The sequence below is a fragment of the Dama dama genome, chromosome 5 (assembly GCF_033118175.1).
Source record: "Dama dama isolate Ldn47 chromosome 5, ASM3311817v1, whole genome shotgun sequence".
Lineage (NCBI taxonomy): Eukaryota > Metazoa > Chordata > Mammalia > Artiodactyla > Cervidae > Dama > Dama dama.
In genome coordinates, this window is record NC_083685.1 from 20,730,407 (window position 1) to 20,752,060 (window position 21,654).

Genomic DNA, 21,654 nt, shown 5'->3' on the forward strand with positions numbered 1-21,654 from the left:
CGCGGCCTGAGCCACGTCATCTCTTACGTCACTCGGAGGCGCCGGAAGTCGAGGTTCGTACACTCTGGCAGGTTTGCTAGCTTGCAAGTGGCTGTTCGCCGAGGGACTCTGGTCGCCATGGTCTCAGACGGTGAGGGCCGCGCCGGCGGGAGCCGGACCCCGGGACTAAGCAGACTTTGCCGGCGATGACCTACCAAATGGACTGTATTTGGGGGGCTGGGTGGAGCCTGTTTGGTCTTTAAAGGAGTAGCAAATTCGTTCATTCATTCAGTAAATATTTTTGGAGCGCCTCTTGTGTGCCAGGCGTTATTTCATGTCCTGGGAGATACATAGAGAACACGACAGACTAGTGGAGGTTACAGTCTAGTGAGCGAGACAGACAGGCAAGTAAATAAAAATAATTTCGAAGGGTGACAAGAGCTGTGACGACAATATAAAGTGATGATGGTGTCGATTGCTATTCGGGGATGATCCAGGAGGAGCTGCTTTCAATATGGGTCCAGGGAAGACTAGTAATATTCAGACTAAGACTTGAGTGACTTTATAAAAAGTTCTGTGAAGGCCTTGTGACAAATTGAGCCATTACATTGCAATGGGAAGACGGAAAGGGGACACCTGCGGGTTGAGGAGAGTGGAGACTTTCGTTCATACTTTAAACTACCAGTTACAGAGCCTGGTGTCTTAAAGGGAGGAAAAAAGAGGCCAGGGTGGTGGGAGCAGGTTGGGATAGAGGGATGAGATCAGAGAGCTAGCTAGCCAGGTGCAGGTCCCTTGTGGGACCGGATCTCTATTATAAGTGTAATACAAGCCGTTTTAGGGCTCCTAACAGAGAAGTATTACTGAAAGAAAAAAAAAAAAAGTATTACTGATTTACGATTTTTTTTTTCCCCCGAGATCTTAGTTCCCTGACCAGGGATCCAACCCATGTCCTCTTGCAATGGAAGCATTGAATCCTAACCACTGGACGGCCAGGGAATTCCCTGATTTACTATCTTAAAAGATTACTTTGACTGCTGTGTGGGAAATTGACTGTGGAGAGCAAGAATAGAAATAGATCCTTTCAGGGGCGGTAACAGTTGTCCTTGCATCATTTATCTGTTTTAATATCACAACTCTGTGAGGGAGGCAGATCTGGTATGGCCCCTGTCTACAGATGAGGAGATAGAGACCCAAAGAAGGAAATCCACAGGGACATTCTATGTGTATGGATTCACACCTTTCCTGACAGGCAACGCTTTGTTTTTCTCAGGCTTGATAGTAGCAAGGAGTGTATGGCTCTGAGAATTGGGGAGTGGGACCTGATGGAGATATAAGGTCAAAGGCTTTGGGGCAGAGGAGTGAGGGCCTGTGGGAGAGATAGTTGTTAAGTGGCTTTCTGTGCTAAACACTTTGTTCTGTGGTTTACATAATATTCCTCATTCTCTAAGAAGGCCACGATTTAGAGGGCTGAGTGGGGAAGAGAGATCAGAAGCATAGCTAAGTGTAAAATGAGGTCATGAGTACTGTCATCAGAAGAGGGACTGCACTGTGGGTGGTCAGAAGGAGGCAATAAGGTGTTGAAAAGCCACAGTCTTTATTTCAGTTTTTTTTGTTGGAGTATAATTGCTTTACAATATTGTGTTTCTGCTGTACAACAGCATAAAGTGAATCAGCTATATGTGTACATATATCTCCTCCTTCGTGGATCTCCCTCCCTCCTGCCACCAGTCTCACATCTAGGCCATCACAGAGCACTGATTGAGTTCCCTGTCTATACAGCAGCTTCCCACTAGCTGTCTGTTTCACACGTGGTAGTGCACATATGTCAGTCCTAATCTCCCAATTTGTACCCCCCAACTGTGTCCACATATCCCTTCTCTATGTCTGTGTCTCTGTTCTTGCCCTGCAAGTAGGTTTATCTGTATCATTTTTAGCCACAGTCTTTAGAGTCAAGCAGATCTGTCTTCAGAGCTGGGTGTTAGCTTTGCTACTTGTTAGCAGGCCATGTGACTTAGAGCAAGTTACTTTCTCTTGCAAAACAGGAATACCATATTTCATCTAATCTAAGGCAATATGATTATGAAATGTGCTTTTATTTACTATATCACTAAGAGAGAAAATGTGATCAGTCATAATGGTAAGATACCATCCTGAGTTCAGCAACTGTCAAATTGCTGAAAACTGTAAAACTGTTAAAAAAAGAAAAAGGAGGGAGTACATCTTGTAATTGGTGAAAGATAGCTTCCCTGGTGTCTCATTGATAAAGAATCTGCCTGCAAATGCAGGAGACATAGGTTCAATCTCTGGGTCAGGAAGATCCCCTGGAGAAGGGAATGGCTACCCACTCCAGAGTTCTTGCCTAGAGTATCTCATGGACAGAGGAGCCTAGCAGCCTACAGTCCATGGGGGTCACAAGAGTCGGACACAACTTAGCGACTCAACAACAACAATCGAAAGATAGCATTAAGTCCCTTTCTGAGTTGTCATCAATGGGACAGGATGATAGGATTGCATGTGCTGGGACTGACACAGAAAGACTGACATTTCTTCTCTCCTGAGATGGGGGAGCCAGGACCTGTTGGAAGACCTGGGGAGGACTTTTAGATAAGGAGGTAGCATTGGGTTGGGACCTTGGAGAGTAAATAGGATTTCGGTATGCAAGCAAGGCATTGCTGCTTTCTGCTATTAAATGAGCATGCTGGGTTTTTCATAACAATGTGTGCTTGCTGGTTCACATGTCTGTCACCTCAGTTAGAATATATGCTCCTTGAGGGCTTGGATCCAGTATCCCTGACACCTAACACTGGTACTTTAGTGTAAATGTTTATTGAATGAATGACTGTGTTAAGTTAGCCTGTTTTGTTGTGTCTTTCACTTTGTAAAGAGTAGCCTAATTTTTTTCACAATAAAATCTTTACACAACCATTGCTTTTCACTCTGGTTTTTACCTTTTAACGATTGTTTACTAATTATAATTGGCCTTCCTGGAAGGTGATTTGATGGACCTGGAGCCAGATTGATTCTGTGTCTCCCTTTAAATCTCTCCCCACCCACCCCTACCCCATGCCTGAAATTCTATTAGTGATTCTCAGTACTAGTTCATCAGTGCCTTCTGTCCTTGACCAGACATCTGTAATGCATTTATCTTTGGGTTCATGAAATATTTATTGAGCATCCACCCCATGCTAGGCATTGTGTTCAGAGCAGAGGACAAGCAGTCATAAAAGAGACAAAAATCCAACCACACAATGTTCATAGTCTACTGCAGGGGTCCCCAACCTCCGGGAGCTAATGCCTGACGATCTGAGGTATAGCTAATGTAACAATAATAGAAATAAAGTGAACAGTAAATGTAGTGCTCTTGAGTCATCCTGGAATGAACCATCACCCCCCACACACACACAACCTGTGGAAAAAATTGTCTTCCATGAAACCCGTCCTTGGTGCCAAAAAGGTTGGAGGCTACTATTTCAGTGCATGAGAGATGTAAATGTGCAGAAGGCAAGCAAGAGCTCACTAAGGGCCTCCAGAGCTTTAAGTCTTTAGAAGAACTTGATCTTGTGTTACTTTCATGGTTGTAGCTTATATACATAGAAAGGCATGTAGTGGTGCTTGCTTTGGGTTTAATTTACAAATTGGAAATGTTCGCTTTGTTTCACTTTTATGAGGCTAATTTTTTTTTGTTAATATTTTCAGAAGATGAATTGAATCTTCTAGTTATCATAGTTGATACCAACCCTATTTGGTGGGGAAAGCAAGCATTAAAGGAGTCTCAGGTAAGGCTGCTTGGGAAGGCTTTTGGATAGCTCTGATTTGACTGAGTATATGTGTATGTTGCTTTTTTATTAAGGTATAATTTCATACCATAAAATTCACCCATTATAATGTATAATTCAGTGTTTTTTAGTAAAAATCACAGTAAAGTTGTATAACCACCACTACCACAATTCCATTTTAGGAAACTTCTATTTCCAGAAGGTTCCCTCGTGCTTGTTTGCAGTCAGTCACTGCTCCTACGACCTAGCTGTTATTGTTGTTTAGTCACTAAGTCGTGCCCAACTCTTTGCAACCCCACGGACAGTAGCCCACCAGGCTCCTCTGTCTGTGGGATTTCTTGGGCAAGAATGCTGGAGTGAGTTGCCATTTCTTCAGAGGATCTTCATGACCCAGGGATTGAACCACATCTCCTGCTTGGCAGGTGGATTCTTTCCCACTGAGCCACCTGGGAAGCCCTCCCGCCAGTTGTAGGCAACCATTCGTCTGGTTTCTGTCTCTCTCTTGCTTTTTCTGGACATTTCATATATTGATTCCATATAATATGTAGTCTTTTTTTATTTTTTTAATACTTTCTACTTTGAAATAGTTATGGACTCACAGGAAATTATAAAAACTGGTACAGAGAGGTCTGTGTGCCCTGACTCCAGCTTCCCCCAGTAGTAACATCTTCTGTAACTGCAGTACCAAGAGCGAAGCCAGGCCATTGTGGTGTGTGGGCTTGTCTTATTGCGGAATGCCAGCGTTAGGGTGCACAGGCTTCAGTAGTTGCAGCCTGCAGGCTCAGTGGTTATGGCTCACTTGCTTAGTTATGGCATGTGGGACCTTCCTGGACCAGGGATTGAACCCATGTCCCCTGCATTGGCAGGTGGATTCTTAACCACTGGGCCACCAGGGCAGTATCCTGTCATTTTGATTTTAGTCATTCTAGGGTAGGTGGTAGTACCTCATTGTGGTTTTAATTTGCACTTCACTAATGACTAATGATGTTGGAGAGTCTTGGTTATAAGCTTATTAGCTATCTGTATATTTTCTTTGATGAAATTCATATAAAAATGTTATGTCCAATTTTTAAATTCTTAAATTGGACATGTTCTTAATTAATTCTTAAATTGGACATGTTCTCACCATTAAGAACAAGTTATGTACTTGATAAAGCAACTGTATCAAGTTGATGTACTATGAGCTGCACATATTGAAAGTGTTAATGTTTTCACATATGTATGCATTCATGAAATTATCACCACAATCAAAATAATGAGATATAGATCCATGGGAGTTCCCTGATGGTCCAGTGGTTAGGACTCAGTGCTGTCATTGCTGTGGCCTGGCTTTAGTCCCTGTTTGGGGAACTAAGATCCTGTAAGCTGATCAATGTGTCCAAAAGAACAAAACAAAACAAAAACACACAAATCCATCACTCCCAGAGTTTCTTCATATTCCTTTGAATTTCTCTCACCCAGCTCTCTCCCTATTCCCTCCCAGAGGTAGCCACTTATCTGCATAATATCACTATAGATTAGTTTGCTGTTTTAAGGTATGTGTCTACCTGGAATCAAACAGTATATAGTTGGTTTTTTGTTATTGGGTTTTTTTCTTGTTTGGTCTACTGGCCTGTTGTTTTTACTCAGTGTAGTTACTTTGATATTTGTCCATGTTGCTACATGGATCAGTAGTTCATTTTTTGTTATTGCTGAGTAGAATTCTGTGGTGTGGCTGGACCAGCATATCACTACATATTATCATACTCTCCAGGAAGAGTATTATTTTGAACTCTCATCAGTGGTATATGAGGATTCCTTTTTTTTTTTTTTTTTTTTGTACTAACACAAGATGCTCTGTTTTCTTATTTTATCTTTTGCCAGTATGATGTACCAAAAATTCTCTCAGTCTTCTTTTAGTATATTTCGTGGCCCTTTGTATTTCTCCTTTGTATTTTTCTTTTGGGGAGTTTTCCATTTTCCTCTTTGGGTGTTCCTTTTTTTTCTAACTGGTTTGTGAACACTCTTTATGTTAAAAGGTTAATTCATTGTCATATGTTGCAGGTTTTTTTTCCAGTTTGTAATTTCCCTTTCACTTTGGTTTAGTTGTTTTTTGTTGTGTAGAAATTTTAATAGGTTTGTTTTACATTTTAAGAAATTGAGTGAGTGAAATTTATCAGTTTTGTTTTCTGCTTAAAGTATTGCTTTCTTTAATAATATTAATACTTGTCAGAATGTAAATTCCATGAAAGAAAGGGTCTTCACATGGCACATAACAGGTTCTCAGCATATTTAGTGGATGAATTAATTGAAAGATTTTACAATTACCAATTTAATCAATATATATTATCTATTGTATATATAGCAATAGTTTGCTAGTAATTTTATCTCAGAAGATGTGACATGTTTACTATTCCCTGAATGTTATACAAAAAACATTTGTGGAATATTGTACTGATGAGGAAGTGGTCTCATAAGTAAGACTAGAAAATTCTACTATAGTTTCTTTTTCAGATTTGATTATCCATATTTTTGCTATGAATATATTTATTTATGAACAAATAAGTTGTATTGATTAACAGTATAACAGCTGGAACAATAACAGTGAAAATGAATGTCTTTGCATGGGATTTCTTGTCTCAGTTGGAATTTTAGTCTTTCTTGAATTTATATTTCAAGTTGGACAGTTTTGATTATCGGGGAGGATGAAATTGTACTTGGTAGACAGTTCTGTACAGGAGGAGAAAGAAGGGACGAGTCTTGATAACTAGTATTAGTAAAGATTGATTCTATTGACTAAGTTTTATTTAGGTCAACTGGAGCACAAATCAATCATCATGTTTATAAAAAATGACCGTATCTCCTCCCACTTGCCCAGTTCCGTCCCATCCCCCAGTAGCCACTCTTCCTTCGTTTTGCTCTCTTCCATGAGACCTGACCTGCCATGTGTTGTTTTTCTAAGCAAGTCAGAAATGGGCAAGTCTGTGCTGTTCAGAATTAGAAAACCATACCTTTCTAATGTTTTTGCTTATGACCTTGGAGAAGGGAACTCCAGAGCAAATTTTTAGCGTGAATAATTATCTGACATAGTGGTTTTAGGTAGCTGATTTAGATTCTTTTTTCTTCTATGTTTCAACAGTTTACTCTATCCAAATGCATTGATGCTGTGATGGTGCTGGGAAATTCTCATTTGTTCATGAATCGTTCCAACAAACTTGCAGTGATAGCAAGTCACATTCAGGAAAGGTATGACCATTATGATTATTCTTCCTGCTCAGTGCTTAAGGACCCTGAGATGAGATATTACTGGGGTAGATAAATATACCTCAAATAATAAACTAAATAGTAAATTAGAATTTGGTAGGAATTCTCTTCAGTTGTCATCTAAAGAGTGAGAGCCACTGTAAAGTGTTTCAAGAGACCGTAACCGAGTACCTTCTTTATTTTTCCTGTTTTTTGAGAAAACAGTGGAATCATCAAAACATCCCATGGTGGTAGACTCATGTTTGCCAATTTGCCTGTTTTATACATTTTGTAAAACTGGAGTTTATGATGGAGTCTTGAGATTCTGGAATTGGTATGGTTTTTATTTCTGCTGACTTTTATTTTGATGTTTAGTATGGGCACTGAGTCTCGGTGTGACTAGGGGGTTTTTTGTCTGTTTTTCTATTTCAGTCGATTCTTATACCCTGGAAAGAATGGCAGACTTGGAGACTTCTTTGGAGACCCAGGAAACCCTTCTTCTGAATTTACTCCCTCAGGAAGTAAAGATGGAAAATACGAGTTGTTGACAGCAGCAAATGAAGTTATCACTGAAGAGATCAAAGATCTAATGACCAAAAGTAATTGCTTTCAGCTTTTTTTCCTCCCTTTATTGCTATTTGCAGATGGAGTTGAATGTGGAAGTGCTTAAGGTTTTGAGTCCAAAAGTTTGAGATTCTCGATATTATCTACTTAATTCTCTCTCTCTCTTTTTTTTTTAAATCATGCCCACAAAGCCTGTGTGATACTTGCCTGACCTCTGTAGCATGGACACGGTTCACCAGCCTCCACTGGAAACACTCTAGTGTTTGAGGATAGCCTGTTTTGACCCATTTTTTTTTTCTTTCTCAGACCATTCTTTCTTCCATTTTTGACTTTTCCTTCATCTTGTTTCTTCATTTTTTAGAAATATTGATTTTATTTATTTATTTTCAGCCACGCTGGGTCTTTGTCACTGCGCTCAGGCTTTTCTCTAGTTGTAGTGAGCAGGCTTCTCATGGTGGTGGCTTCTCTTGTTGCAGAACATGGGGTCTAGGGCCCGTGGGTTTCAGTACTTGTGGCACACGGGCTTAGTTGCCCTGAGGCATGTGGAATCTTCCCAGACCAGGGACTGAATCAGTGTCCCCTGCACTGGCAGGCAGATTCCTATCAGGGAAGTCTTTCATTTTATTTCTTTAAAAACTTTCTTTTTTTTTTTAATTCTGCACGGTGTTTTTCTTCCTCTGTATGTTCTCATCCAACCTTCCCATTAATTATCATTTGTGTATGAACCCTTCCCAATCTTTGTCTCTAATCCATCCTTTCTTTCAAACTGCAGATGTCTCCACTTAAGGGTCCCTCAGCCTCATTAATAAGCCCCAGACCAGTTTCATTTTCTTTCCCCTCAATTATACCACTACTTCCATTTCTGTCACCCCCATCCACCTGCTTTTCCAAAAGCTTTCATTTTGACTGCTTCCTTCTAAACCAACATCTAATCATCTATGAAATCCTATTAATTTATTGTCAGAAGTACCTCCAAAGTCTGACCCCTTATTACCTGCCGTCTAGCTCAACCTTGGGACCGCTGACATCTTGGGTGGGGGAATTCTTTGCTATGGGGAGTTTCCTGTGCTTTGGAGGATAAGGGTTAGTTGCTCAGTCATGTCCCACTCTTCGCACCTCCATGGACTGTAGCCCCCCAGGGTCCTCTTGTTCATGGAATTCTCTAAGCAAGAATACTGAAGCAGGTTGCCATTCCCTTCTCCAGGGGATCTTCCCAACCCAGGGATCGAACGCAGGTCTTCTGCATTGCAGGTGGATTCTTTACCATCTTAGCCTCCAGGGAAGCCCTTTGGAGGATACTTACTTAGCAGCATCCCTGGCCTCAACCAACTGAATGCTAAAGTATCCCCGAGCTGGGGCTTCCCAGGTGGCACAGTTGTTAAAGAATCTGCCTTGTAATGCAAGAGATGAAAAAGACACGGGTTTGAAACCTGGGTCAGGAAGATCCCCTGGAGAAGGAGATGGTAACCCGCTCCAGTATTCTTGCCTGGGAAATCCCATGGACGGAGGAGCTGGTGGGCTATGGTCCGTGGGGTCACAGAGTTGGACATGACTGAGCACGCATGCAGGTACAAACCAAATGACCCTCTTGGGGCACAGTTGTCTCGCTTGAGAGCCTTTGCTCTGGATCATTATAACAGCTTCTTACTCCTGTCTCTCCCCATTTAAGTCCTTCCACTCAGCCCTCTAGAGTTATCATTCTGAAAATCAGAGTTAGGATTCCCTGCCTCAGACTTTTGCTAATTCCCTATTGCCTGCAGGCAGTGGTTTTAAACTGTCTCCTTTGTCCAAATCACCGGTAGGGAAAAGGCAACTCTAGAGACAGATAGTGGATCAGTGATTTCTCTTGGGACTATGTGGAGTTGGGGGTGGTGGGAGGGGGTGGTGGGCAGGAAGGGACTGGGAATGGGCCTAAGTGATCTTTTGGAGTGATGAAAGTGTTCTACAGTTGGATCATGGTGATGATTTCAACTCTAGAAATTTACTGGAAATCATTGACTTGTGCACTTAAAAAGAGTGAATTTTGAGATCTGTAAGTTACACCCCAATAACATGAAATACTGGGCCCCACTTCATGGTTTCCGATTCAGTGGGTCTTGGGAGGGCCCAGGAACTTCCCTGGTGTCTCACACGGTAAAGAAACTGTCTGCCAATGCAGGAGACCGAGACCCGGCTTCAATCCCTGGGTCGGGAAGGTCCCCTGAAATATGAAATGGCAACTCCAGTATTCTTGCCTGAAGAATTCCGTGGTCAGAGGAGCCTGTTGGGCTACACTCCATAGGGTCTCAAAGAGTCAGACATGACTGAGCATAGCACAGCACCAGGGAGGACCCAAGAATTTGTATTTTTCTTGAGTTCCCAGGTGATGTTCCTCCAGTGGGTTCTAGAATCACATTTTGGAAACCACTGGCCTCCAGCGTAAAGGCCCAACTTATCAGTTCAGTGGTCCAGACCTTTCCCGGTCTGACCTCCCCTTGGGGCATCAGCACTCCTGGACCAGTTGCAAGCCCTGTTCCTACAGGGTGTTAGTCTGGACTCCTACCTTGTTGAACTGGATGTTTAGAATTTTGATTTTTATGAGTGATTTTTCTTTTTTTTCACTCAAGTCTCCAGATAAGCTGTGAACTTTGTCCCTACCTCCCGCAGCCAGGGGAGTTGCTCCAGTCCTCTTTTCACTGGTCCAGCTTTTCCGGGGCAGTGGGAGGGAGGAGGTGATAGGAAAGGCTCAGAGCCTAGCCAGGGACCTCTGTGCAGGCTGCCCTCGGTCACACACAGACTTTTGTACCACTCAGATCATTGAGAAACCAGAACCTTCCTCAGTAACACCAGGATACTCTTTAGTATTTATAACATAAAATTTACCGTTTTAACCATTTTTCAGGGTACAGGTCGGTAGCATTAAGTACATTCACATTGTTGGGCAAACATCACCACTATCCATTTCAAGAACTTTTTCATCATCCCAAACTTGAACTTTATACCCATTAAACAACCACCCCTCGTTCCTCCCCGTTCAGCCCCCAACCACCAGGGTATTTTAAATTGAGAAAATGTTTAACAATTGCTTATCTGTGTTTATAAACCCAGTTTTGAAAATGTTATCTGATTTCCTTCATGAAGATGAATGCTTTGGTTTAAAAATGATTTTGGTTCAAGAAAGTACCTAAGAATTCTCTTTTTAATGCTTTTTGTTATTTACAGGTGACATAGAGGGTCAACACACAGAGACTCTGCTGGCAGGATCCCTGGCCAAAGCTCTTTGCTGTATCCTTGGTGTTTTTTTTTTTTTTTATAATATGTGTTTATTTGTTTTCTCTTTGGGTGTGCTGGGTCTTTGTCGCTGCCTGCGGGCTTTCTCTAGCTGTGGCAAGCAGGGCTAGTCTGTACTTCGGGTGCTCTGGCTTCTCGCTGCCGTGGCCTCTCTCGTTGTGGAGCATGCGCTCTCGGGCGCGCAGGCTGCAGTGGTTGTAGCACGTGGGCTCCTTAGTTGAGGCACAGGGGCCCAGTTTCCCTGCAGCACGTGGGATCTTCCCAGACCAGGGATCGAACCAGTGTCCCTTGCATTGCAACGTGGATTCTTAACCACTGGACCACCAGGGAAGCCCCTGCTGTATCCTTGGTGTTTTAATCATTCAGAAGTTTGTTTTGTTTTTTCCTTTAATAAAGATACCTTAACTTGTGATATTTCTTAGAACCGTGGATGCCCACATTACTGGAAGGCATGAGTATTCTAAAGCGGTAGATAATAAAAAAGTTTTTAACGTGTTTTTAGGAGAAGCTGTAAGAATGAGAAAACTCTACTTTCTCCAGTATGTCTTGCTCACAACGAATTATTCTTCAGGATGTTTTTCTGTTAATTATCAGACAGATTAAAACTTTTTTTTTCTTTTCTCATGTTAGAAACAGTGTTTGATTTTAAAAGCCAGTTACTGACCCTAGGGCTTATTAAATGAGCAGCTGGTTCTCCCCAGGAGAATGAGTTATTTTGCCCACCTTTATAAGCATGTTGATAATCTATGTTTGTGTGACTTTTTTTTCAGTCTTAAGTAATTTAATTTGTTTGTTTTGTACAGTATCGAGTGATCCCTCTGTCCCCAGACTGTGATTGGGGGTGTCTGATTGTCTGTGTATGGTTTATAAATTCGTCATCTCATTTGGTTGGCGTATTGATTTACTTGTGCCAGTATTCAAATCTAGGACATAATAGATAGCCGTAGAACAATCAAATCTATTAATTTTAATTTTCTGGGAGAATAATCATATTTTGGTCAGGTTACAAGGCCCACTTGATTGCGAAGTCAGTAATTGGAAGCTCCCAATCTCTTTTGTGTGTTTATTGTGAGTCATGGAGCTTTTCCTTTTTTTCAGGTAGGTGGATGCTGAATTTATTTAACTATGATTTGAATTTATTTTTTTTGAAACAATATTTTTAAATTCCTTAATGCTGAGAAAATAAGACATTCATAGAATGAACAAGGAAGTTAAAGGTAAGAGCCTGCAATCTTCTATGAAACTGCAATTCTTATTTTACTACTATAACTTTGAGGGACTGTTTTTAAATTGGTGAGAAAACTTTATAATATGTTCAGTGAGATTCAGTTGTAACGTAATCTGTTTTTATCTCTTTATAGATAATCAGGAAATGAAATCAAGGATATTGGTAAGATTAAAAGAAATCTGTACTATGTTTTTATACCAGCCAGAGCCAGTTAGAAAACAGGCTGAGAGATAAGACCCATTTATAATAGCAGCAATAAATATTAAGATTCCAGAGTTAATTAACAAGTAATGTGTAAAGTTGATTATGATGAAAAACTGAAATTCTGAGAGACATAAAGTTATTGAATAAACAGAGCCATATTTTTTCTTTTTTAATTTTTTCAGTTATTTTTATTGACATATAGTTGATCTACAATATTACATAGTTACCGATATATAGAGATTCACAGTTTTTTAAAGGTTATATTCCATTTATAGTTATTAAAATATTGACTATATTTTCCATGTTGTGTGATATATCCTTGTAGCTTTTTTTGTCTGTAATAGTTTATACCTCTTAAATCTCTACCACTCTATTGCCCATCTCTTCTTCCCCCTTCCCCACTGGTAACCCCTAGTTTGTGGAGAGCCATATTTTATTCTCGAATGTCAGTTTGTCCAAGATTAAACTGTAAGTTCAGTGCAATCTCAGAATATTAATCAGATTTTTTTTTTCCTGGCAGAGTGGGGGGATTTAGGAAAGTCAAGAGTTTATCTAAAAGAATAAATCAGTGGGAATAGCCAGGAGCTTTCTGAAAGAGACTAGTAAGTAGGAACTTGCTCCAGTCGACTTAAAGAAAAACACACAACATTACCGTTGTGAGTTTAAGTTGGTTTTTTTTTGAGTTTAAGTTTTATTCAGGGTTTTACTGAGCATTATAGCTCAGGAGACAACCACTCAGCTGTGAAGAAACTGTCCCAAAGAGGTAGAGAAGAGACCAGTTTACATGGGGTTTTTTTTTTTTTTTTTGCTAGGAAATTCACACAGTCAAGCATACATATCGATAGAAGATGACTGCTAATCACAAAGACCAGATATCTCAAGATAGTGATTTTAGTGCTTTTCTATTTTTTCAGTTCTTGCCTACAAAGAGGCAAGAATCTGGGGTTGTTAAAATTCTTCTTGAGATACCCATCTGACTGTCTAATAGCCTGTTTATCCAAAGCACTGAGTGCCTCATCCTGCCTTTCATCCTGGACGCCTTTCAGGGTGCGCGGTCGGTGGACAGCTGCAGTGGGTTCCCACTTAACCCTTGTAGAACTGGGTGGTGAGCAGTGCTCTTTGTTCTTTTTTATTCGCACTCCTTTAGGCATTCAAACACATTATAAAGCTACAGTAACAGTGTGGTTCTGGTACAGTAGTATGCAAACAGATAATGGGTACATAGTGGGGTTTGACACAAGATAAATGAAACACTTCAAATGTGTGGGAAGGAAATGGATTATTCAGTAAAAGATACTGGGCCAGTTGGTTGGCCGTTGGGAGGAACACAGAGCTAGATCTCACTGCTTACTCCTAAGCACATTCTAATAATGATCAAACATGTCAATGTAAAAATTTGAGTCATAAAAGTGCTGGAAGGAAATATGTGTTTAGCATCTTCAGTTGGTGAGTATCTTGCTAAGCATGATGTGAAACTTTAAAAGAAAGCTTAAGACCTAAAAAAAATAAAACCTCCAAAACAAGGATGGGAAAAGAAAAAATCTATTAGGAAAAAGTGTTTTCAACATAACTGCATGATAGGATTAAGGTATTATTTCTAAAATAAAAAAGAGCTTTTGTAAATTAATTTTTAAAAGTCGGGGTTGACTCCGAAGGAACAGGTGGGAAACATGAGCAGTCTGCAGAAGAGGAAATGCAAATGACCAGGTAGCGTTTGGAAATACAGAAACCCTACTAGTGGTTCTTCTCTTGCGTCGCCCATAAGAGGATAAATTAGTACAGCTTTTCTGGAAGGCAGGTCAGTAATATGTATCAAAATGAAATGTGCAGACACTTTAGTAATCTCACCGGTTATCTTAGGAGCTAATCAGTGTTCATCAGAGCCTTGTCTAAAATTGAGGTTTGAAAAAAAAAAAAACAACTGAGATGTGGAAACTGCTTAAATGTCTTCTGTAGGTAATTGGTTAAATAGTCAAAATCTAGGAACTCAGCATTAAGGATGATATACACTCATATTTATTGACATAAGGTTGTTTCCCTCAGATATTGGGGGGAAAAACCAGGTTGCAGAATACTAGGGTATCATCCTGGGTGTGTGTGTGTCTGTGTCTCTGTTGAATGTAAATGTATATACATGTCCACATAGATGCTCTTTAGAAACCATTAACAAGGATTATCTCTTGAATGATAGGATTTGGGGGAGATTTTTAATAACTACAAAGATAAATTAGAAAGATGGTATTGACTGTAGTTTGTTGTATACTGTGTTGACATTTGAGTAAGAGTATTAGAATGTGGCCAAAAGGTATTAACATGCATATGATTTTTAGGTGATTAAGGCCGCAGAAGACAGTGCATTGCAGTATATGAACTTCATGAATGTCATCTTTGCAGCACAGAAGCAGGTGAATTGAGAGCCTTCTTTTTAAAGAATATTGGTTTCATAATGAAGGAATTAATTTTACTGTTTGAATGGCCTGCTTTAAGAAATTGTCTTATTGAATACTTACTAAGGGATTGGGAATCTGGAATCCATGTTTTGTACTAGTCATTTTTCTATTTTCAGTCCTGCACCCTTGAGAATCTAGTGGATCCCCAGAAGAATATGCACTCAAGCTCACTTTTGTTTATAGTTACTTGGTTTAACTATATATATAGTTACAACCCTGTTTAGCCCATCCGTAGACTTCAGGCTAAGAATCCTGAGTTTTATAACAGTTTGCTGCATGTGTTGCCTCAATTTCTTTGTCTTTCTGCTTTAGGGAGGTTTTAGGTGGCTCAGTGGTAAAGAACCCTCCTGCCAGTGCAGAGGTGCGGGTTCAATCCCTGGGTCAGGAAGATCCCCGGGTGAAGGAAATGGTATCCCACTCCAGTATTCTTGCCTGGGAAATCTTACGGACAGAGGAACCTGGTGGGCTACAGTCCATGGGGTCACAAAAGAGTCGGACACAACTTAGCAACTAAACACCAACAATAAATATTTGATATTTTTACTTTGCAAATAGTTCAAGTGTTCAGAGGAGTTATCATTAATACATTTTCTTCTTTGACATGTTGAAAAAAAAACTTTCTTAAAACTTCAGTTTGGAAAAAAAACAACACTTTGGTTTTGGGACATCCCTGCTGGTCCAGTGGTTAGGGCTCCATGCTTCCATGGCACGGGGTATGGATTTGATACCTGGTCAGGAGACTAAGATCCTTCATGCTGTGGTGGTATGGTCAAAAAACTTAAAAAAAAACAAGCTTCCATTTTAACCTAAAATGCTGCTATAGTCACATTAACCTAAAATACTGCTATAGTCACTATTAATATTTTCCGTCTTGGAGTGGCAGCATGATACAGTGAAAAGGCCATGGACTTTGAGGACAGGGGTGACAGCGTGGTTTGCCCTTGGCTCTGTGACCACCACTCAGCCAAGGCCTGGGTGTTGCAGTGTAAAATGCAAATCAGATGTCTATCTTTCAGTGTAACCATGCATATTAAATGAGCCGTTTTAAGAATAGAATCTGGCATATAATAGGTTCTCACTATAAGGTAGTCTTCATTATTCCTGGAATAATAATTATTCCATTATTAATATTTTTTGAAATGTCCATTTCAGAATATTTTGATCGATGCCTGCGTGTTAGACTCTGATTCAGGACTCCTTCAACAGGTATATTTTAAATGAATGCTTGGTGGTGGTTATGAAAGCGTGGTGTGTTCTGTTACCTATGGTAAATGCCTCTCACCCACCAGTCTTCACACAGCTTTAGGGGTTAGCCCTTATGATGCTTCAGGTTAGAGCACCAGTATCTCTCTGGTTACTTTGAAATTTTTATTTATATTCTACATAATGCTTTGATTGACTTTGTACAAGTATTGTAATTCACACATTAAAATGAATTCAAACAGCACAGAAAAGTATTTTTAAAAAGAGTAAAAATAGGAAAAGAAAAATCTCTTCAAATCCTTTCATCCCGAAGTTAATGTTAGGTGACCAGCATGACCGCTCTATACATACAGATGGAAGAATAGATCACTAAGCAGAGAATTTTATAAAAAATAGGTTCCAGATCTGTGCTGTCCCTAATGGTAGCCATATGACTGTTGAGCTCTTGAAATGAGTCTGATCTGAATTGAGAAGCACGTGAGTATACAGACTGAATTTCAAAGACTTAGAATGAAAAACAGAATGTGTAATATCTCGTTAATGATTCTTATACTGGTTACGTGTTAAAATGATAACACTTTGAATATATTGAGTTATCTAAAAGATGCTATTAAAACTTTATCTCTTCATTGTTCCTGTTTTATGTGACTGGAAAATTAAAAATTACATATGTTGCTCATATTATGTTTCTCTTGGACAGCACTGTTAGATGTTACTTTTAATCAAAACATGAAAATGAGTTTTACTTTAACCAAAAAGGGAAAACAAAGCAAAAAAAAGGAAATAAGACTGAAGACAATACTAAACTTTTGATAAATAGTTTTTAATCACAAGGAACAATATTTCCTAAAAGATCAGTTAAAAGCATAAAATTACAGAAAACTTTGAGTTTAGGTTACTGCTGGGGATTGAGTGGGGGAGGGGGTATACAACCAGAAAGTACACCAGCCTCAAAAGTTCTAGGATTGTCCTGTTTCTTAAGCTTGATGGTAGGTGCATGGTGTTTATTGGAATGTGAAGTGGTACAGCCTCTTTGGATGACAATCTGGAACTTCCTCAGAAAGTTAAACACAGAATTACAAGTTGAATCTGCAATTCCATTCTTAGATATTTATTTAAGAAAAATGAAGTGCTCGCTTTGGCAGCACATATATTAAGAAAAATGAAAACGTGTCTGCACAAAATTCTGTCCATGAATATTCACAGCTGTACTATTCATAATAACCCAGAAGTGCAAACAACTCAAATGCCCATCAGCAGATGAATGGCTAAACAAACTGTGGTCTATCTGTGTGGTGGAATATTATTTGGTCATAAAAAGGAATGAAGTACTGATATATGCTACAATATGAATGTACCTTGAAAACATTATCCTAAGTAAAAGAAGCCAGTCATAAAAGGACATAGCTTGCCTGATTCTATTGATCAAAGAAAAGTGTCCAGAATAGGCAAGTCCATGGAGACAGAAAGCAGATTGGTGGTTGTCAGGGGAAAGGAGGGATAAAGAGTGACTTAATGGAGATGTGGGGTGATGAAGAAGTTCTGCAACTAGATAGCAGTGACAGTTGCACAGTTCTGTGAATATTCTAAAAATTAGTAAATCTTAGATGTTAAAAGGATAGGTTTTATAGTGTGTGAATTACATCTCAAACTGTTAACTAAAAAATATGATGAGAGTGAATAAACATGGCAAGAATAAAAATGTACCACCAGCAGACAAACAGGAAAAAGGGCATGTAGTGTCTTATAACTGCAGGCTTCAAAGGGTGAAAGGGCGTGCACCAAGGGGATAACACAAGCTATTTGAACATCTGGAGAGGTGCTGGCTGCAAGTTTCCAATCCTCCCTCCCTCTGGGAAGAGATGCTCTTTTAATTTGCTGTGTCGTAGACCTGAAGAGTTGGTGGTGAGAATGACCTCCGTTTGTAAAAGCTAGTGCTCACGTGGCAATGAGTCCTTTGTGTGTCTTACAGGCTTGTGACATCACAGGGGGACTGTACTTGAAGGTGCCCCAGATGCCTTCCCTTCTTCAGTATCTACTGGTAAGGAAATGTCAACAGTGAACCTAATGCCTTGAGTCAGTTGAGACCCTTGTTTCCTGGGGAATGAATGGGAATGAGATGGCTGATGCCTAGTAACTGGAAGAAAGGAATAGAGGGGTGACCTAGGGAATTCCAGCTTCCAGTAGTCTTTGAACCTTGTAAGCTCTGTGCAGAATGTTGTATGGCTGTTTACAGCACAGTGCCTGTGTGTGGAGGTGCTCAGTAATTGCGGAATGAAAAATACACATTTCTCAACAGACATTCAAGGGAAATCCAGTTTAGTATTCTCAGTGTTCACTGGCTGAAATCTAATATCTGTATCTTGGCTTCTGGTTGTTTTCCCCCATGTTTTAAATAAAAATCTCTTGCTCATTTTTGTTTGTTTGTTTGTTTTATATAGTGGGTTTTTCTTCCTGATCAAGATCAGAGGTCTCAGTTAATCCTCCCACCCCCAGTTCATGTTGACTACCGGGCTGCTTGCTTCTGTCATCGAAATCTCATTGAAATTGGCTACGTCTGTTCTGTGTGCTTGTCAAGTAAGTTCGTGTACTGAGTTTTTCTTTTTTATGTCTTTTTTTGGCGGAGGCCTGAGAGCACTGTGTGGCATGTGGAACCTTAGCTAACTGACCAGGTGTTGAATGCATGCCCCCTGCAGTGGAAGTGGAGTCTTAACCGTTGGACCGCCAGGGAAGTCCTTATACCCAGTTTTTCTATGTTGGAGGGGAATCTGCAGAAAATATCTTCAACTGTGTTGCTTCTAAATCATCCTGATGTGTTTTTTTTTTGTTTGTTTCAATTTACAGTATTCTGCAATTTCAGCCCAATCTGTACCACATGCGAGTAAGTATCTTTGGGGTTCTGTGGCTGGCTCCCACTTTACAGAGATTTAGAGCATTAAAAAGTGTTTTATTTTTTTCTGTGTATTATTTCAGGACAGCCTTTAAGATTTCTCTGCCTCCTGTACTGAAGGCCAAGAAAAAGAAACTGAAAATGTCCTCATGATAATAAAAGTAATTTCCCCATCACTTAGAGCTGGTTATAGAAATTATATGGCAGAATCTTTGTTAGGGAGGCTCTGAAAAAAATAGAGATGTGTGTAAGATAATGAGCTTTCTTACAGGAAATACTGTGAAACATCATCCTTATCCTGTGCTGGGGGGCTGATTTATTTGAGGGAGTCCATTCTATGCAATATACCAGTCTTTTCTGGCTGGTTTTTGCCCAGAAATGGGGGAAGAAAGCACAAATTTGAGACTTTTTTTTTTAATGAAATGATCATTTGTCAAAGACAGTCTGTCCTGACTGATGGAAAGTGTCAGAACCTACCCAAGTCTGGATCCTTACTGTGAAATGTACGACATGACATTTGAACCCAGTTCTGGAGAAAAGTGACTATTTATGGAGTAATGGCATCAATCAAGATAGAACATCTTACTTGAGTCAACACTTAGCTTTGACAGTATTCATGTAAATAAAATCCTCATTTTCTCGATTGAGATTTAGCTCCAGATATGACCAGATATTTATTCTTTTGTCTGACAGTACATGTTTGGACAATTACTCAAATGAAAGTTTGTCACTGAGTATCTCTAAAATCTGATTTTAAACAAGTATGGAAAGCTAGTGCAGTAGTCGGGAAGGAACTTTTTGTTCAAAAACAGTTGTATGAAGAGCTTATTTGTGAAAGCCAAAGTCTGGGTTCCCAAGGTGAGTGTCTTCGGGGGAATGAATTCTTTCCAGCTAAGTGTTGCCCCACATAGAATTCATTCCTTTTTTAGAGGAGGGCAAAAGCATTAATACTGGAGAATGGTTCTCTGGAAACTTTGGGCTTAATACTGAAAACTTGTATCAATTAAAAAGAAAAATTATTTGTAATTTCAACAATAAACAACTTATTTTTCTACGTAACCTTGAAGTTACTAAAAGTCCTTTTAAATTCCAGCATAGTGTGGGAAGGGTTTTCAAGAATGGTGGCCAGTTTGGTTTGTTTTTAGAAAGTATACTGAGAGAAACCTATATGTGTATACAATGTTGTATATAAATAAGATTTTAATTTTCTCTTGATACCATCTCAAAAACTGTCTCAAATACCTAAATAATTTGGTATTTGGTTAGATTATTTCAGGTAGGTTTTATATTCTGGATTTACAGTTTTGTTAACAGATACACAAAGATTTTGGTGGTCACTTTGCAAGTATTTGTTAATCTCTGAGTTTAAGAATGTCTTTTTAAATAATATTTAATATTTCACAGCCTAAGTGTAATGGAGATCACTATTTTTAAGTCTAGGAAATAAAACATCATATATCTAAAGATGATTAAATTCAAACAAGCTCTTAAGGTTTTTGTTACTACTTTTTCATTTGAAATGTTTTATGAACTGGCTTAATTCTGTTTAAATTTTAACTGTTGTGCTTATGGTTTATTTTGTATAATTTTTATAATAAAATAACTTTTCATATTTCCCTGAGTTATTTCTTCTTCAGTTCAGTTCAGTCGCTCAGTCGTGTCTGACTCTACGATCCCATGAACTGCAGCATGCCCGGCCTCCCTGTCCATCAACAACTCCTGGAGTTTACCCAAACTCATGTCCATTGAGTCAATGATGCCACCTAACCATCTCATCCTCTGTCGTCCCCTTCTCCTCCCACCTTCAATCTTTCCCAACATCACGGTCTTTTCAAATGAGTCAGCTCTTCACATTAGGTGGCCAAAATATTGGAGTTTCAGCTTCAACATCAGTCCTTCCAATGAACATCCAATGAACTGATTTCCTTTAGGATGGACTGGTTGGATCTCCTTGCAGTCCAAGGGACTCTCAAGAGTCTTCTCCAACACCACAGTTCAAAAGCATCAGTTCTTCTGTGCTCAGCTTTCTTTATGGTCCAACTCACACCCATACATGACTACTGGAAAAACCATAGCCTTGACTAGATGGACCTTTGTTGACAGAGTAATGTCTCTGCTTTTTAATATGCTGTCTAGTTTGGTCATAACTTTCCTTCCAAGGAGTAAGCGTCTTTTAATTTCATGGCTGCAGTCACCATCTGCAGTGATTTTGGAGCCCCAAAAAATAAAGTCCGCCACTGTTTCCCCATCTATTTGCCATGAAGTAATGGGACCAGATGCCATGATCTTAGTTTTCTGAATGTTGAGCTTACTGGTTGTTTATTTCATGCTCATTCGTCTTCAGCTGTGTACTTTTTAACTGGATTTGATCACATGTCAGTTTTTTATTCAACTCTGAAGAACTTTAATTTCAAATCTTGCCAAAACTATACATAAAAATATTGTTACAAATACTATATAATTATAGATTGGTATGAGGTTTTTAATAGAAGATTTTTTACACACCGTACATGGATTCTGTCGGTGAATTGGTTTACCACTCATCTGATAGCTAACAAAATGAGTGAACATTTATTGAGTACTTGCTGTACATCAGGCATTAGGCTAAGCTCATTAGGTGTGTTGCCTCACTTCTCACACAACCCTGTTTGGGAGAGACTGATTACCTCCTTTAAAGCTGAGGAAGCCCAAGCTTAGAGAGGTTAAGTGACTTTCCCAAGATCACTTAACATAGAAGGAAGGTGAAATTCAAACCAGGCAGTCCAACCTCAGAGCCTGCACCTTTAAGTCACTGAGCTATGATAACGCTTGCAATGCTTTGAGGCTACTGCCATAAGAAAAATGGACTTTTTTCCCAGGCAGAATTTT

The 21,654-nt window shown here is 39.5% G+C and overlaps 1 protein-coding gene across 1 annotated transcript; it reads left to right on the forward strand.

Annotated features, from left to right (window-relative positions):
- Window positions 1-43: 43 nt before the first annotated feature.
- GTF2H3 (general transcription factor IIH subunit 3) lies at window positions 44-19,845 on the forward strand. The gene is made up of 13 exons (XM_061142071.1): window positions 44-130; window positions 3,676-3,755; window positions 6,874-6,980; window positions 7,410-7,576; window positions 10,743-10,805; window positions 11,999-12,028; window positions 12,173-12,201; window positions 14,574-14,648; window positions 15,846-15,899; window positions 17,869-17,937; window positions 18,338-18,473; window positions 18,741-18,777; window positions 18,870-19,845. The coding sequence occupies exons 1-13, from the start codon at window positions 118-120 to the stop codon at window positions 18,937-18,939; spliced, it is 930 nt and encodes a 309-aa protein (XP_060998054.1). The 5' UTR covers window positions 44-117; the 3' UTR covers window positions 18,940-19,845.
- The last annotated feature ends 1,809 nt before the right edge of the window (window positions 19,846-21,654 follow it).

Excerpts from the sequence above, each read along its gene's own strand:
- GTF2H3 (XM_061142071.1), top strand. Across the intron at positions 10,806-11,998 it reads CCTGGCCAAAGCTCTTTGCT|ACATTCATAGAATGAACAAG; the intron begins GTATCCTTGGTG and ends TGAGAAAATAAG. Across the intron at positions 17,938-18,337 it reads CCCTTCTTCAGTATCTACTG|TGGGTTTTTCTTCCTGATCA; the intron begins GTAAGGAAATGT and ends TGTTTTATATAG.